This window comes from Myotis daubentonii, chromosome 5, assembly GCF_963259705.1.
Source record: "Myotis daubentonii chromosome 5, mMyoDau2.1, whole genome shotgun sequence".
NCBI lineage: Eukaryota > Metazoa > Chordata > Mammalia > Chiroptera > Vespertilionidae > Myotis > Myotis daubentonii.
In genome coordinates, this window is record NC_081844.1 from 21,293,157 (window position 1) to 21,310,072 (window position 16,916).

Consider the following 16,916-nt stretch of genomic DNA (forward strand, 5'->3'; position numbering starts at 1 on the left):
AGTAAGGCAGTGGGAAGGGAGGCAGGGAAGGGAGGGCAGCAGGGAAAAGGTGCTTTGAAAAGGAAGTTCCCACCGTTGGAACCTGGGGCTCAGTCCCCCTCGGGACCTCTGGGAGAGAGCACAGAACGCGCACCCAACTGTCCTTAGTCAGGGCTGCTCGCAAGCACATTTTCTCCAGAACGTCCTGCTTGCTGCAAGGCACGGAGGGGCTCTGGACAGGGGCTCCTGCCTTGAACAGGAGCACAGCCCCATGTGGACAGTTATAGTCGTTCAATGAGTGGGGTTCTCCCCTCCTCTCTTCCCAGCACCCCCCAACTCCCAGTCCCTACACGCACACAGACAAGAGCCTGTGTCCCCAAAGCATCCAGCAGAGGGAGCCTCTGACACACTCAGCAGAGGAACGAGCCTTATGTGATGGCACCAGGTGTATAAAGACTCACGCGCAGGTGGAGGTGAGTCCTGGGCCCCACGGACCTCATGCCTCCCCTCCTCCCTCGTTCATCCACCAAGACCCTTCGTGAAAAGTCAACGTGCATGACAAACCTGATGAACCTACAAAACCCACAGGAGAACCGAGGAGCAGAGGGGCAGTCACGCGCCAGGGCCACCGCTAGTAAGGAGCAGAGCCTGGGTTTGAGCCCATATAAGTCGCATCCCAAGGTCAAGTTATTTCTGCTGGCACTTGACGGGGTTGCTCCGAGGCGTGCGTGGTGGGAGTGGGTTGAGGGAGGCTGGTGCAATGTTTGGGGAATAATGAGCGCTTGGAGACGTGAGAGAGGCAGTGGGTGGCTCCTGCATGTTTCCCACTCAGTCTACCTCGGAAAGGGCATTCCGGCCGACGACACCAGCACACACCACCAGGGGGCGCTCCAGGATCGACAGCCCAGGTTTGACTCATCTCCTGATCCCCCACCCCGCGCCATCTCGGCTGATGCCCCGGAGCAGGACAAGGAGGCCCAAGGAATGGGGTGGAAAAGGACTCAGGGCCCCCTCTGAGGTCCCCAAGGATATCGTTGTTGGACCTTAGGTTAGTCATTTCACTCTGGGGAACTCAATATCCATCTCAAGATAACAGCACCTGAGAATTACATGAGATTATTAAATGGAAAGGACACACAAGAAGTACTCAGTCAACTTAAATATCATTATTGCTGCCCTGGCCGGCTTGGCTCAGTGGATAGAGCGTCAGCCTGCGGACTGAAGGGTCCCAGGTTCGATTCTGGCCAAGGGCACATGCCTGGGTTGTAGGCTCGATCCCCAGTGGGGGCTGTGCAGGAGGCAGCAGATCAATGATTCTCTCTCATCATTGATGTTTCTATCTCTCTCTCCTTCTCTCTTTCTCTCTGAAATCAATAAAGAAATATATTTAAAAATAAAAATAAATATCATTATTGTTATATTAACTTCGGAGACACCCCCCCCCCCCCAGGCTTCATCCTCCTTCGTGAACACACACACACACACACACACACACACACATACACACACCCTAGTATCTCAGTCTTCGGGCTTTAAACACCATCTGAATTCTGAGGCTTCCCAAATGTCTGTCCTAGCCCAGAACTCTCTCCCAAATTTGAGGCCCATCTGTCCAAGTGCCAGCTTGACGGTCCAACTGCTCCTGGTCCAAACGGACATGCTAATCTCACCCACAAAAACAACTTGCTTCATTCAGCATTCCCCATCTCCGTTGATGGTACTCCAATCTTTCCAGGTGCTCAAATCTGGAAACCTGGGGACCTGCCCTTCTCATGAATCCCACACTCCATCCATTGGCAAACCTGCCAGGACTACCCTCACGAAACAATCATTCTTCATCAGAGTCCAATTGCCCCTCTTCACCTGTACAGCCCCCATGTAGGTTTTAGCTACAGTCATCTCTCACCTGGACTAAGGTAGTCACCCCCTCCTCATCTTCTAGTTCTATCCTTGCCTTCTGTAGTCTCTATTCAACATAGCAGCCAACGACTGTACGACAAATCTTATCCCTCCTCTGCTCAGAACCCCCTATGGCCCCCTATTTTTCTCACAATAAAATCAGTGACTTTAAGGCCCTGTGTAAATTGACTTATTTGTTTGCTTTTTTAATCACTTGTTATCTGCTCCCCTTTCTAGAAAGTCAGTTACACGAGAGCTCAAACACTGGTCACAGTAGATGTACAATTTGATGAATTCATATGATTATTGTAGACGCTGTCATTGTCCCACCTTCTATATCACCATATCAGGGACTATTCCATCACCTAGTTCCCCCAGCCAAAGACTTGAGAATCACCCTAACCTTCTCCTCCACTTATACCCCACCCTTCCTGTCCCACCTGGACCTCAGCCAGGTTTTCCCCTGGGTTTTCAGCCCCCTGTACTCCCTTTCAAGCCACCTCCATGCCAGCCCAGGCTTGATCATGATGTGTCCTGTTCCTGCTCACACACCCCCTATAGCTCCCTATTGCCCTCAGCGTAAGGGCTGAACTGTGAAATAGCCCACAGTTCCTACACGATTGGCCCCTCCCCACCCTTCTTCCTTTCTACCCCACTACCCAGGTCCAGCCACTCTGGCCCCTTGTGAGTTCCTCGAGCACACCATGCTCTCCCTCATCGGCATACATTTGCAGATGCTGTTCCTCTGCCTGGAATGCTCTTCTCTCCCTTGTCACCAAATTCTTCTCCCACTTCAGCACCAGAGAAGCTCTCCCTGAGCCACCCCCACCAAATGTTATGCTCACCCAGCACCACGGTGTCTCCCTTGGAGCACTTGTCACAAGTTTAAGTAAATATTTATACGTAGAATTATTTGCTCAACATTTGTCAAACCTGTCTTCTTGAGGGCAGGAATCAGGCCAGCTGTGCTCCTGGCCCAGTGCTAGCAGACACTTCGTTAATAATGCAGTCTGTTGATGAAATAAATGAATACAAAAACTGTCCCAAAAAGTCTCATTTTATGTCCAAGGACAAATGATTTTCCAGCCTCCTAGCTCACAGCTTCCCTTGGCTGCTTCCCAACTGTTCAAGGTCCCTCATTTCCTTGCTGGGCTCTGGATGTCAGGGTCGGGTCAGGCTAGAGTCAGACTCTAGCCCAGCGGTTCTCAACCTGTGGGTTGCAACCCCTTTGGGGGTCGAACGACCCTTTTACAGGGGTCACCTAAATACATCCTGCATATCACATATTTACATTACGATTCATAACAGTAGCAAAATTACAGTTATGAAGTAGCAACGAACATAATTTTATGGTTGGGCGTCACCACAACATGAGGAACTGTATTAAAGGGTCGCGGCATTAGGAAGGTTGAGAACCACTGCTCTAGCCGCTAGACTAGCCGCTAGAGGGTGGATGATGGTGGATGTCTGTATCCCTTGCTTTTATTCTACAAAAATCAACACCCTTAGCAAAGGGCCTTTGAGTAAGGGAGAGAGGAAGGGGCTTGGAAGGAGGGTTCGAGTTTACAAAACAAGAAAAGCAAACAGCAGGGCCACAGGAGGTAGCCTGATGCCTGGAGAAGTGCGCCCATCCGAGCTGGGGGCTTCAGGAAGGCGATATCCAGGTTCAAGGCTCTGACCTCGGGCTCCAGCTCCCAAGTCCTCCATTTAGAAGCCCGTCAGATCCGCGTGGGGCAGGGCTTGAATTCAGGACGCTTTAGATGTCTGGCCTTAGGGTCTTAGAAGGCTCCGTGGGAGAGGCCTGAAGACCTGAAGCCGCAGGATGCTGGGGGCGGGGTCTGGGCCCAAGGGGTGTGGCCTAGCCTGGTCCTCAAACCAGAGGACAGCACTCGGTGGGTGGGTCCTGGAACTCAAGGGGCGTGGCCTTGCCTTGATGGGCGTGGCCTGCACCTGCCCGCTGCTCAGTGGAGGACCCTGATCCCCCTGAGCGGAGCCTGGACTTCGAGGGGCGTGGCCTATGTCCACAGGACTTAGGGGCGTGGTCTGGTCCCTCGAGGGCGGGGCTTCGGCCTCTAGGCGGGGCTTAGGCCCCGGGCTCCGCAGGGGCGCACCGGCGCTCAGGCTCAGGCCCGCGGCGGGAGGGGCTCCACGTTGAGCCAGATGCCATTCTCCGTGCGCAATATGAGCTCCGGCTTCCGCCGAACTTTGCGCGTTCGGTCCACGCTCAGGCGGAAGCGCAGCAGAGTCAGCGCCACGGCCACGCGCATCTCGGCCATGGCGAAGCTCTGTCCGATGCAGTTCCTGGAGGAAGAACGACCGTGAGTGGGGTCCCTGGAACTGGATAAATGACCACCCACCCCTCCGAGCCTCGGTTTTCTCATTTGTAAAACAGAACAATGCATCATAGAGCCTTGGGAGCCTAAGAGCCCAGAACGCAGGGCCTCGCGCACAGTAGTTGCACTGAATACTGAGGGTCGCTATCACAGATCTGATCTGGGGGCGTAGGGGTGCATTGAGGACAGGAAGAGCATGCCAGGTTGGCAGGTAGGACACCTGGGTGAGATGCGGGCTCTGTCCCAGACAGGCACATCCCTGGCTTTCCACTGGCCTGGGTGTCCCTCCTGCACTTGGGGAAATAGTAGTTACCTGGGTCCTGCCGAGAAGGGCACGAAGGCCAGCGGCGAGCGCTGCTGTGGCTTGTCCGGGTCAAAGCGATAGGGATTGTACACCTAAGCAGAAGCAGCCCGGGTGAGTCTGGGGACTTGCCCACCCATATCAGCTTGGCCCCCTCCCTCAGCCTCTGGGGAGCAGCCCAGCTGGACACTGCATTCCAGCCTCACTGCCTCCTTTTGCTATCCAGGCATGCCAGGCTCGTTCCCACCCCAGGGCCTTTGCACTTGCTGTTAACTCTGCCTGAAACACACTTGCCCATGCTCTTCACACTTCTCAGGTCTCAGCTCAAACATCTTTCCTCCACAGATCTTTCCTCACCATGTGAGCTAAAGTACTCCTCTACCCCCACCACCACCCCCTCCGTTTTTTATTTCCTGTGTACATTTACCAATATCCCAAATCACCTTATTTTTGCTCTTTTTTCTTTACACTTCACTGTGAGTTCCATGAGGGTAATGACAATATCTTTCTCTGTCCTCAGCACCCAGCACAGGGTCTGGCACACAGTAGGAGCTCAATAATATTTGTGGACTTAATGAATTCGCAGTGAGTGGGGGGTCTCTGGGGGGGAGGAGCGGAGGGGGCGGGGAGGCGCTCAAGTCCTGCATCCAGCCCTGATGTCTGGTTCCCTGGGAAGCAGGGCAGGGGAGGCCTCACTGCCCCAGGACTGCCCCTTCTGAAGAGGACACTGAGGGAGAAGAGGAGCTCACCTTGGAGTCAGGCCACACTGTGGGGTTGTAGTGGGTCCCATAGATGCTGACCAGGCAGATGATTCCTGTAGGGAGGGGTGAGGTCAGTGGGGCAGAGGGGAGCCAGGGAGACCTGCTTTCCTTGGAGCCATGGTGTTCCATGAGCCATCTGCCACCTTCCCTGCCCATCCTTCCCTGGAAAATGCTTCTGCCTGCCTCCCTAAGAGGTCTCCATCCCCTTTCTGGCTGCTCTGCTGTCCACACAGGGCTCTTTCTCACTCACACACCTGGCATTTCTTCTCCTAGGCTCAAACCCCTCCCGTGGCTACCTGCTACCCTGAGGATCAAGTTCAAGTGCCTTAATCTGGCACTGAAGGCCTTTCACTATCTTCACTTCCAACCTCCAAGGCTCACCTCCCACATTTACTCTTCCAAGCAGCCCTCCCCGCATTCTTCCCCAAATAGAACCATCCATCCTTCTTCTGGGCTGCTCCAGCCCCTCTCCCTCCCTTTAGCCCACCCCCGACCTCATGTGGCTGGGAATGTCTGTGCCCTGCGGTATTCCCCAGCCTGGTCCCGGAGAGGAGGCCTCTCTAGATCCCCAGCATCACCCAGGGCAGGGCTGGGTCTTCAGGGAATATCTGGCAACCGAACGAAACCAATCCTCCCCTACCTGTACCTAGAGAGGGCCCGCCGTGCCCCACCCACTGCTTCCTGTCCATCCATACTCACCCACCTCTATCTCCCCCCTGTACACTGGGTCTCCCGCATCACCCCAGAAGCAACGGCCACACAGAGAGCCATCCCATCTGCGGGGACGGTGAACCTGGGGTGAGCATGATGAGCCCGTGAGCAACAGAGCAGCCAGGCAGCAGGGAGCACACAGTAGGCACCTTTGGGGATGATGCGCCCATCCGGGAGCTTGATGTCCTCCGTGCAGCGGCGGGAGACCAGGGTCACGGGTGGGAACTGGCGTAGGCTCTCTTTGATGCACATAGTGGTGAAGGGCAGCAGCGTCAGGTCATCCCTGGGGAGCATGGAATGGGGGTGTGGGTGCTCGAGGCCAGGATCTCAGACTTGCCCCAACGGCTAGCATTTGCAGTTGCACCTTGCACACACCGTTAACCCTGTGGCTGACTCTGAGCAAATCAGAGCAGTGCTAGCGGGCTTCTGCGGGCCCAGCGTTCACCCAGTAACGGACGGATTATGGGGAGTCAGGGCCACTGGAGGAGGTGCCCGGAAAGCCAGCAGCAGCACTTTCCCAGCTTGTGTGGACCAACTTCAGTATTAAGAACCCGCCCTGACCGGTTTGCCTCAGTGGATGAAGCGTCGGCCTGCGGACTGAAAGGTCCCAGGTTTGATTCCGGTCAAGGGCATGTACCTTGGTTGCAGGCACATCCCCAGAGGAGGTGTGCAGGAGGCAGCTGATCGATGTTTCTCTCTCATCAATGTTTCTAACTCTCTATCCCTCTCCCTTCCTCTCTGTAAAAAAATCAATAAACTATATTTAAAAAAAAAAAGAATCCATACATCCACTTCCTTTACTATTATTCACTTAATTTTTTTCCTTTGGAATCCAGAGCCCAACATTGGATTAATTCTAACTCTTGGTTCATGATTTAGTGCAGTGGTCGGCAAACTCATTAGTCAACAGAGCCAAGGATCAACGGCACAACGACTGAAATTTCTTTTGAGAGCCAAATGTTTTAAACTTAAACTATATAGGTAGGCACATTGTTATTAACTTAAATAGGGTGCCCCTAAGGCTTAGGAAGAGCCACACTCAAGGGGCCAAAGAGCCGCATGTGGCTCGCGAGCCGCAGTTTGCCGACCACGGATCTAGTGGTTTTCTTTACACCAACAGGTTCTCCTTCAAAGAAACTGTATGTTGTTACTTTAAAGGGCAAATGGCATGCCCGGCATAAAAGTGTCATAAACGTAAGCACCGCTGGGAAACCAGCAGAGAGTTACTAAGTTCTGGCGAGGCACCATCCCCTGCCCAGTCCTCAGGACCTGGAGCATCGTCTCCCGTTGTTAAAAAGGCAGTTAGTGCCGGCCAGTGTGGCTCGGTGGTTGAGGGTTGACCTATGAACCAGGAGATCACGGTTCAACTCCCAGTCGGGGCACCTGTCCTGGTTTGGGGCTCCATTCCCAGAAGGTGGCAGTGCAGGAGGCAGACGACCCATGATTCTCTCATCCATTGATATTTTTATCTCTCTCTCCCTCTCCCTTCCTCTCTCAATGAAATCAATAAAAACATATATTTTTTTAAAAGGCATTTAGCACCTGGCCAGAGTGGCTCAGGTGGTTGAGGGTTGTCCCATGTGCCAAAAGGGTTACCTGTTCAATTCCTGTTCAGGACACATACCTGGGTTTCAGGGTTCATCCCCAGTCAGGAAGCGTGACTAAGGCAACCGATCAATGTTTCTCTCTTACATCCATGTTTCTCTCTCTCTCTCTCTCTCTCTCTCTCTCTCTCTCTCTCCCTCTCTCTCTCTCTCTCTCTCTCTCTCTCTCCCTCCTTCCCTCCCTCCCTCCCTCCCTCCTTCCTTCCCTCCCTTCCTTCTCTCTAGGCATATTCTCAGGTGAAGATTTTTTAAAAAAGCAGTTACCAAGGTGTTAAAGATCCAATAGCACCCACCCGAGAGTTTCTCCCTGAGTTCAGCATCTGAAAGGCTGCCACTGAGGCACTTTCTCTCTGTTCAATGCTATTTAATGCTGTGTTTTCTTTGCTTCGCCCAGAAGCCGCGCTACACAGCGCACATATGAAGTCAGCTGGATTATTGTTCCTGATTCTTCACTTTTTCTTGTATTCAAAGTATACACCTGTGCCCTGTGCCCTGTGATTCTGCAGTGCCCTCCACTTCGATGGGTGGAATATGCGTCCCAGCCCATTCCTGCTGCGCCTGGCCATGTGACTTGCTTTAGGTGATGGAATGTTGAGATGCAAGCAGAGGTTTTAAGTTGTCCGGCTCTCAGTGATGATGGGACGAGACTTGACTTAGGGTGGTGAGCACACAATAAAATATACAGATGCTGTATTCTAGAAGTGTACACCTGAGAGCTGTATCATTTTAATAATCAATGTCACCCCAATCACATTTTTATAGTCGTGTGCCTCTTTGTGCTTCTGAAGTCTGCCTTGAGATGGACATGCCCAGAGTAGTTGCTGGTTCGAGGAGCAGGAAGAGCTATGTGGAACAGACCCTAGCCCAAACCTCAGTTTGGAAGCAACCCCATTCAACTCAGCATCGCCCAGCAGTACAAATGTCATATGCAGACAAGAGCAAGAAATAAAATAAATGCTTGCTGTAAACCCCAAAGATTAGAGGCTGTTTGTTACGCAGCATTATTGCAACCATTGCTAGCTAAGACACTCCTAAGTAAGAACTCCTACATTATGAGCTAGGCAGAGACATTGTTGGCATCCTGTTTTACAGTTAAAGAAATTGAAATTAAATTGAATCTTAAGTGATTTTTCACTTAAGATTGAGGTCAGAACGTCAATAAGTGGTAGAGCAGAGCGACTCACACCCCAGGCTCAACCTGTCCCCACCATCCCCAGGACCCCCGACTGACCACTCCAGCTCCTCCAGCTCCCGGCCTTTCATGACTTCCTGGATCTCTTCCCGGCACTTCTCCTGGTACTCTGGGTGCTTGGCCAGGTTAAACAGCACCCACGAGAGCCCACTGGACGTTGTGTCGTGACCTGCAGGCAAATGGGAAGCTAGCATGGAGGCTTCCTGGAGATAGCAGAGATGCTATCTTCAGGAAATGGGGACCCCCCCCACCCTCCCCCAGCCTTGCACCATGTCTTCACCCTCAAACATGAATGTGTCCGCCTCAGCTCGGATGTCCTCATCTGTCAGTTCCTTTCCATCTTCATCCTGGAATGAGCAGCAGACAAGGGTCAGCCCACTTCGTCCCACCTTCTGCATGCTGGGGGCTCCTCCAAGGTCATACATGCCCCCCTCTCTCTCTTAAGCCAAGCTTCAGGAGAAAGGATCCCAGAAGATGGAAGTATGCAACTTGTCTAAGAAAGATGAAAAGAGCCTGGCCGGTTTGGCTCAGTGGATAGAGCGTCGGCCTGCGGACTGAAGGGTCCCAGGTTCGATTCCAGTCAAGGGCATGTACCTTAGTTGTGGGCACCTCCCCAGTGAGGAATGTGCAGGAAGCAGCTGAATCGATGTTTCTCTCTCATCGATGTTTCTAACTCTCTCTCCTTCTCCCTTCCTCTCTGTAAAAAATCAATAAATATATATATTTTTAAAAAAGATGAAAAGAGTGGAGGCAAGTCAAAGGTGAGGAGAAGAAAGGAGTTTGTGTTTCTTGAGCAGCTCTAGCACCAACAATCTTGTGATCGGGTCATGTGATCATCCTATATAATAGAGCTAATATGCTAATTAGACCAGACGACGGAACGACCTTCCAGAATGACCTTCCGGAACAACCTTCCAGAACAACCAGTGGGCAGGGGGTGGGGCCACGGGGCCATCAGCAGCCGGGGCTGCAAAGGCCTACCCTTGCACGAATTTCGTGCATTAGGCCTCTAGTTATGTCATAAATGAGGAAACAGAGGCTCCAAGGGAAGAGTCAGATGACTTATGTCAAGCATCCATGAGGCATCAGAGACAGGAGTGGAGCCTAGGGCTGTCTGAGTCCAGAACCCAGGTGCTGCTCAGAAATTCCGCAGAAGCACCACACCTGGGTGGCCACCTGTCTCTGGAAGTGTCACATGTCTTCAAGGTCATGTAAGTGTTGCCCTAGCCAACGAACATAGTAAGTGGTACACGTTTTGCATCTGCCTGCATCCTATGCCTAAGTTAGTTGGGCGTTTATTATTTTAGGCAGTGCGTGCAACTCCTGAGGAGGCCACCCTGGGCAGGGCCCACCCTCCAGGGCCCCGCCTCGCCTTGGCCAGGAGCAGCACATCGATGAAGTCCAAGGTCTTGCCCTGCTTGGACTTGAGCCAGGCCTCGGCCCCCTGCTGGCGCAGCGCCCGCCGCCGCTCCTGGATGACCTCGGTGGTGAAGCTGTGCACGGTGTCACAGGCCTGACGGAAGCGCCGCCCGTCCGCTGTGCGGTAGTAGATGAAGTCTATGTAGTGGTGCAGGCGATACTGGCGTCGGACGGACAGCGCACTCAGCTCAATGATGGCTGAGATGTAATCGCTCATCTTCCTGCGGGGGAGAAGGGCCATCAGTGTAGAGCCATGCTTTCTCTCCCAGTGGGTAAGTGACAAAGAGAGGCCCTGCCCTAGCCGATTTGGCTCAGTGGATAGAGCGTCGGCCTGCGGACTGAAGGGTCCCGGATTCAATTCCTGTCAAGGGCACATGACTGGGCTTGATCCCCTATATGGGGTGTGCAGAAGGCAGCCAATCAATGATTCTCTCTTATCATTGATGTTTCTATCGCTCTCTCCCTCTTCCTTCCTCTCTGAAATCAATAAAAATATGTTTAAAAAAAGAGAGAGAGAGGCCCTGGATTAGCTATATTTTCTTGTATTCCCGATGCTCTACCATCTGGGATCTCCCTGACTAGAGAGACACTGCCCCCGCCCCCCCCCCCCCAGCCTATTCTTAGAGACTCACCCAAGAGCATGCCTTTCTTTGGGAAACCAACCAATCCATAGCCCCTACTCCAAACCTTACCAGGCTGAGCCCCTACCCCCCTGCCTTAATCACCAAGTAGTGGGCAGCCAGGGGCACCCTTTTGCTCCAGAGCCTGCTGAAATATTCCAAACGAGCCAACCCTAAGCCTGCATGCCCTGCATTTCCCACTTATTCCTAGAAACACCCCCAAAAGGCTTTGGCCGTGCTTTCTCCTAGTGCTTCTCCATGTGGCCCAGTGTCGTGTGGCATTTCCCCTCCTCTTGGGAGCCTCATGGCAATCGTTTTCTGAACTGCTGGGCCTCACCATACCTGGATAAAACTACAATCTGGGTGCATTTTAAAACAGGCCCAAAGAGGGATGAGGAATTCCAAACTTATGTGGCAGCACTGAAATTAAACTGCCACAACCCATAGAGTGGGAGAAAATATTTGCAAATCATGTATCTGATGAGGACCTTGTATCTACACTACTTAAAGAACTCTTAACACTCAATAATAAAAAAAGACATACCCCAATTTAAAAAGGGGCAAAGGATATGAATAGACATTTCTCCAGAGAAGATATGAAAATGCCCAACAAGCACATGATAAGATATTCAACATAATTAGCCAAATGTAAATCAAAATCGCAATGAGATACCACTTTACCCTGACTAGGATGGCTATAACCAAAAAAAAAAAAGAAAAGAAAAAAGAAAAGAAAACAACACAGATAATCACAAGTATTGGTGATAATATGGAGAAATTAGAGCCCTCACATACTACTGGTGGGATCCTAAAGTGATCATAAAAACCACGTTAGGAAAAAGTCCAACAGTTCCTCAAAAAAGTTAAACATAGAATTATCATATAACCCAGCAATTCCACTCCTAGGTATATATGCAAGAAAATTAAAGACATACATGTACTCAAAAACTTGTGCACAAATGCTTATAGCAGCATTATTCATACTAGCCCCAAAGTGGAAACAACCCAAATGTCCATCAACAAATAAGTAAACAAAATGTGGTTTTATGCAGTAAGTGGAATATTATTCAGCAATTTTTGAAAAATGAATTACTGATGCACACGACAACATGGATAAATCTGAAAACATTGTGGTGAGTAAAAGAAACCAGGAACAAAAGTCTGTATGATTCCACCCATGAAATTTCCGTAGTAGACGACTCTGTAGACACAGAAGGAAGATGAGTGATTGCCTAGATCTGGAGGAGAAGTGGGTTCTGGGAGGTGAGTGCTCACATGTGTAGGGGCAGTTTGAATCACAGTGTGATGGTGTAGGCCAGTGGTCGGCAGACTGCGGCTCGCGAGCCACATGCGGCGCTTTGGCCCCTTGGGTGTGGCTCTTCCACAAAATACGGACTTCTGCGCATGGGCCACGAAGTTCCAGTCTCACTGTATGTGCACACCCACACGTGGTATTTTGTGGAAGAGCCACACTCAAGGGGCCAAAGAGCCGCATGTGGCTCGAGAGCCGCAGTCTGCCGACCACTGGTGTAGGCGGTGGGATCTCTCCAGGTGGCTGACTAGTCCTTTCTCTGCCTTGCTTGTTCCCGCGTCAGCAGAATTTGAAATGGCTGGCAGTGGGCGGGAAAGGACCCCGGGAAGGCCAGGGTGAAGGCAGTTTCTTGCTCACAGAGGGTGAGCTTACAGTTTCCACTGAACTGTATTCATTGACACCTAAAATCTAGGACGACCAGCCACGGACATGTGGGCGCGACCGCTGCTGTGTACAATGCAGTCATCTGGACTACCTCACCACAGCGTCCATTGAATTGGCAGGAAATGCATCAAAAAACTTAAAACAGAATTACCCCTCCTCGTTGGAAACTTCTATTCATGGAGATGAAGAATGGGACTCTCTCATCAAGGCTACGATTGCTAGTGGCGGTGTCATTCCACACGCCCACAAATCTCTGATTGGGAAGAAAGGACAGCAGAAGTCTGTCTAAAGCAGCGGTTCTCAACCTGTGGGTCGCGACCCCTTTGGTGGTCAAACGACCCTTTCACAGGGGTCGCCTAAGACCATCCTGCATACCAGATATTTACATTACGATTCATAACAGTAGCAACATTACAGTTATGAAGTAGCAACGAAAATAATTTTATGGTTGGGTCACAACATGAGGAGCTGTATTTAAAGGGCCAGCCCTAACCGGTTTGGCTCAGTGGACAGAGTGTCGGCCTGTGGACTGAAAGGTCCCAGGTTCGATTCCGGTCAAGGGCACGTACCTTGGTTGCAGGCACATCCCCAGTAGGAGGTGTGCAGGAGGCAGCTGGTTGATGTTTCTCTCTCATCGATGTTTCTAACTCTCTATCCCTCTCCCTTCTTCTCTGTAAAAAAATCAATAAAATATATTTAAAAAAATAAAGGCCAGAAGGTTGAGAACCACTGGACTCTAAAGGATGCTTGGATTTCTTATGATCTCAGGACTCTAAGTACTCTAACAGCTGTCCAGTGTTGGCGAATCCAGGGGACTGTATCTCTGTGGAAAACACAATTTTGCCTTTTTGTAATTCTATTTGAGCAAGTTGGAAATTTAATTAGCTTTCTAGCAACCAAATGTCTGCATTTGAGTCTTAACCTTATTTAAGTGTTACCTGTGGCTTCAAAGAAGCTATTGATTCTAACATAATGAGTTTTGATTGAGATGACTGTTTTTTTAAAAACTGTTTGGATTTTAACTGTGATACGAAAGTTACATTAACAAATGTATGGTTTTGTACAGACATTATTTCCACTCTGGTGGATAAACTGAAGTCATATCATCCCCCAAAATAAAATATACAGGGTTTCTTTTTGGTGGAAATATTCTAAGATTTATTATGGTTGGATGGTATACTTTCAATGAGTGAATTGTATGGTATGTGAATTACATCTCAGTAAAGCTGTTATTAAAACAATAACAACAGCCCTGGCCAGGTGGCTCAGTTGGTTGGACCGTCATCCCATACACCAAAAGGTTTTGGATGCTATTCCCGGTCAGGGCACATACCTAGGTTGTGGGTTCGACCTCTGGTCTGCGTGCAAACAGGAGGCAACAGATTCATATTTCTCTCTCACATTCTCTCATTCTCTCCCCCCCCCCCCATTCCTCTCTCTCTCTAAAAATCAACAAAAACATATCCCCAGGTGAGGACTTAAAAACAAAACAACAATCATAACAAAATCACCGCGGGGGAGGGGGTCAAGGAGCTGTCCTTGGTCCTGAAGTGTGCTTGTTTTCATACACTTTCACAGCCGGTCATTTTTTTGTTTATTTATTTGTTCATGGTTACTGCTTTTTCCCCCACCAACATATAAGTTCCAGAAGAGCAAGACCTTGTCTGTTTTATTAACCACTGTATTTACAGCCTAGTCTAGGACTAGCACATAGTAGGCACTCGGTAAATATTTCTTAGATTGATTAATTAATTAATTAATTAATTGCTAAGGTCATCTCCACCTTACCCAATTGAAACATATCCCTGCAAAGCCCTGAGTAACAAAGTCAGAAGCTTGTTATTGAGGACCTACTATGTGCTACAAACTTGACATTCATTGTGTCCCTTATTTCTTATATCCCCACCTAGATTATAAGCTCCAAAGAAATGGGTTTTTGTCTGTTTCCCTACCATATTCCCAGTAGCTAGCATAGTGCCAGGCACATAGTAGGTACACAGTGAATATCTGATGAATGAATGAATGAACCAGGGCAATGGTTATTTTACTAATTCATTCAACAAATACTCACAGGGCTCTACTGTGTTCCTGGGCAGTGCTCTATCATTTTATTCTTAAAGCATCTCTCAGACAGTCAGGGATGGTCATCAAACAAAAAAACAGAGGCTCAGAAAGTGGGGGGATACTTTCCAAAGACCATATAGTCTTCATAGAATAAGGGAAACTAGCATTTACTGAGCACCTATTATGTGCAAAGCCATCCTATCTAATAATAGACAAACATGGTAATTGACCATACCTTCGCTACGCCTCCCATTGGCTAATCAGTGTGATATGCAAATTAACCGCCAACAAAGATGGAGGCTAATTTGCATACTGCAGGCAGGGGGGGCCAGCACGAGCCGCCATCCAGGCCCCCGTGTGCCGCCTAAGCCCTGCCGCCAGCTGGGACTCCGGTGTGCGGCCCTGGGCAGCGGGGCTTGGTGGCGCAATCGACCTGAGGAAGCCCTATTCTTGCAGGAAATTTCCTGCAACAGACTTCTAGTTGATTCATATTATCTCATCTAATTCCCACACCATGACTATGGGGAAGGAATTGGAATTCTAATGGGGGTGGTGGGGGGGGGAGATAAGGAAACAGGCTCAGAGAGGTGATGTCAGTTTCCTGGAACCACACAGCCTGTCTGGCAGAGCACCAGCAGCCCATAGGTGCCTAACACCACCTTTCTCCTCCCACCACCTTGCCCTGAAAGCAGCTAGTCCTGTCTTCCCCAGGTAGGTCACACTCACTCCTGGCAGTTGCTGTTGTAGCTGAAGACACATTTCTGAAGACTGTCCAGGGTCATGAGGCTGACATGCTCAAACATATCAAGGGAGACCACTGGACCCTCCGCCAGGCGCCGCCATTTAGCCTGGAAGAGAGAGACAGCAAATGGGCACAAAGAATGCAGACTTAAAGCCTGGCTGACAAGGACCTAGCTGCACGCTCACTACAAGCCAAATACAGATAAAGGAAGTGAGGCTTTGTGACATCACATGGCTCACCCTCGAGTTGGAGCCTGACCAGTCTCACTTCCGGGACATCCTCTGCCCATGAAACCTTGGGACTCACGTGCATGATGTTGGTGCACTGGTTGAATATCTTCATGTAGGGCTTCAGGATGTCAAAGTGGAAGGCAGGTGTCAGCAGGCGGCGGTGCCGGCTCCACTTCTCACCTTTGCTGAGCAGCAGCCCATCCCCTGGGCCCAGAAGACTGAGGTGAGGGGTCTCTCTTATTACTCCGAGATACCCCAAGAAACCTCATGCTCCACCCCCCTCTTCCCTGAAGCGCCAGCCTCCCCAGTCCCACACTCACCTAGCCAAGGCTTCAGGAAGCCATAGAAAAGGTCATCCTTGGGGGCAATGGCGGCTGTGGAGACAGAGGAGCAATGATGACTCAAGACAGAATTCTGACCTTTGACCTCTGCTTCTGACCTCCTCGGGACTCCTCGCTGGGCTCCAACCTCCCACCTCACCCCTCCAATCCATCCTAACACCTACCCCAGAAAGATCCTTATAACATGCTGACCTGAACATGAGGCTCCCCTGCTCAAACACCTCCCATGGCTCCCTATCGCCCTGGTAAAAAAAGTTCAAGCTCAGGTTAGCATCGAAATCCCTGTCCCATCTTGCCCCTGTGTGCCTCTCCCACCTCATCCTTCAACACCCACTAAGTAACCTCGCATGCTGTCTCTCACTTCCAAACCTTTGCCAGGCTGTGCTCCCCATCCTGAATGGCCTTCTCCAACTTCATCCATCCCCACTTTTCTGCCAGCTCAGGCCACCGGAATTGTGTCTTCTATGCTTGCCTCCATCCTTGCCCTCTCCAGCCTGTCCTGAACCCTGGCCCCATGGGGATCTTAACTGACTCCACATCGGACCATGTCCCTTCCTGCACCAGTTTCTCAGCCCATTTTCAAAGCCCTAAGTGAACTACCCCAGTCCAGACCGCTCTCAAAACATCTCTATCCCCACCCCAACCCACCCCATCCCCAACACATACTTAATGTTCTAACATCATAAAACTTTTCTCAGCTCCTTGGGAAAAGCTGTGTTCTCTCTCTGCTCTGCTTCTTTCCACCAGATGCCTCTCTGCCTCAAACACTCTTTTCTCATCTTTCTAGTCTCTGCGTGAATACCATACCCTCCCCGACCAATCACTCTGGATTGCATCCCTCCCGTAACAATCACCTTAAGGGGAGGGACCACGTTCAACTCTGATACATGGGTGCTAAATAAATTTTTGTTGTATGAATGAATCAATCAAAGAATGAATGGATGGATGGATGCATGAATGAATGAATGAATGAATGAATGAATGAATGAATGAAAAAGCGAATGAATTAGTGAATGGATGAATG

General features: G+C 50.4%; 1 protein-coding gene, 1 long non-coding RNA gene and 1 pseudogene across 9 annotated transcripts in view; 2 read left to right on the forward strand and 1 right to left on the reverse strand.

Annotated features, from left to right (window-relative positions):
• Window positions 1–520: 520 nt before the first annotated feature.
• LOC132234885 (ultra-long-chain fatty acid omega-hydroxylase) overlaps window positions 521–16,916 on the reverse strand; it is a 30,173-nt gene continuing 13,777 nt past the window's right edge. For 7 of the 8 annotated variants that reach the window (XM_059696428.1, XM_059696421.1, XM_059696422.1 and 4 more), the window contains 9 exons: window positions 15,872–15,925; window positions 15,628–15,755; window positions 15,306–15,427; window positions 10,153–10,420; window positions 9,061–9,127; window positions 8,820–8,949; window positions 6,134–6,267; window positions 5,262–5,326; window positions 521–4,179 (listed from right to left, as the gene is read on the reverse strand). In XM_059696428.1, coding sequence (XP_059552411.1) covers window positions 3,649–4,179; window positions 5,262–5,326; window positions 6,134–6,267; window positions 8,820–8,949; window positions 9,061–9,127; window positions 10,153–10,420; window positions 15,306–15,427; window positions 15,628–15,755; window positions 15,872–15,925 — 1,499 coding nt within the window. In that variant the 3' untranslated portion in view covers window positions 521–3,648. Of the gene's footprint in view, window positions 4,180–4,524; window positions 4,608–5,261; window positions 5,327–6,133; window positions 6,268–8,819; window positions 8,950–9,060; window positions 9,128–10,152; window positions 10,421–15,305; window positions 15,428–15,627; window positions 15,756–15,871; window positions 15,926–16,916 lie in introns of all 8 variants that reach the window. The other variant, XM_059696429.1, reaches the window with a different exon arrangement.
• On the forward strand, window positions 4,074–8,485 carry LOC132234886 (uncharacterized). Its single transcript, XR_009452955.1, has 3 exons — window positions 4,074–4,196; window positions 5,033–5,097; window positions 8,351–8,485. It is a non-coding gene; the product is annotated as an uncharacterized LOC132234886 (long non-coding RNA).
• On the forward strand, window positions 11,929–12,991 carry LOC132234389 (histone H2A.Z-like; annotated as a pseudogene).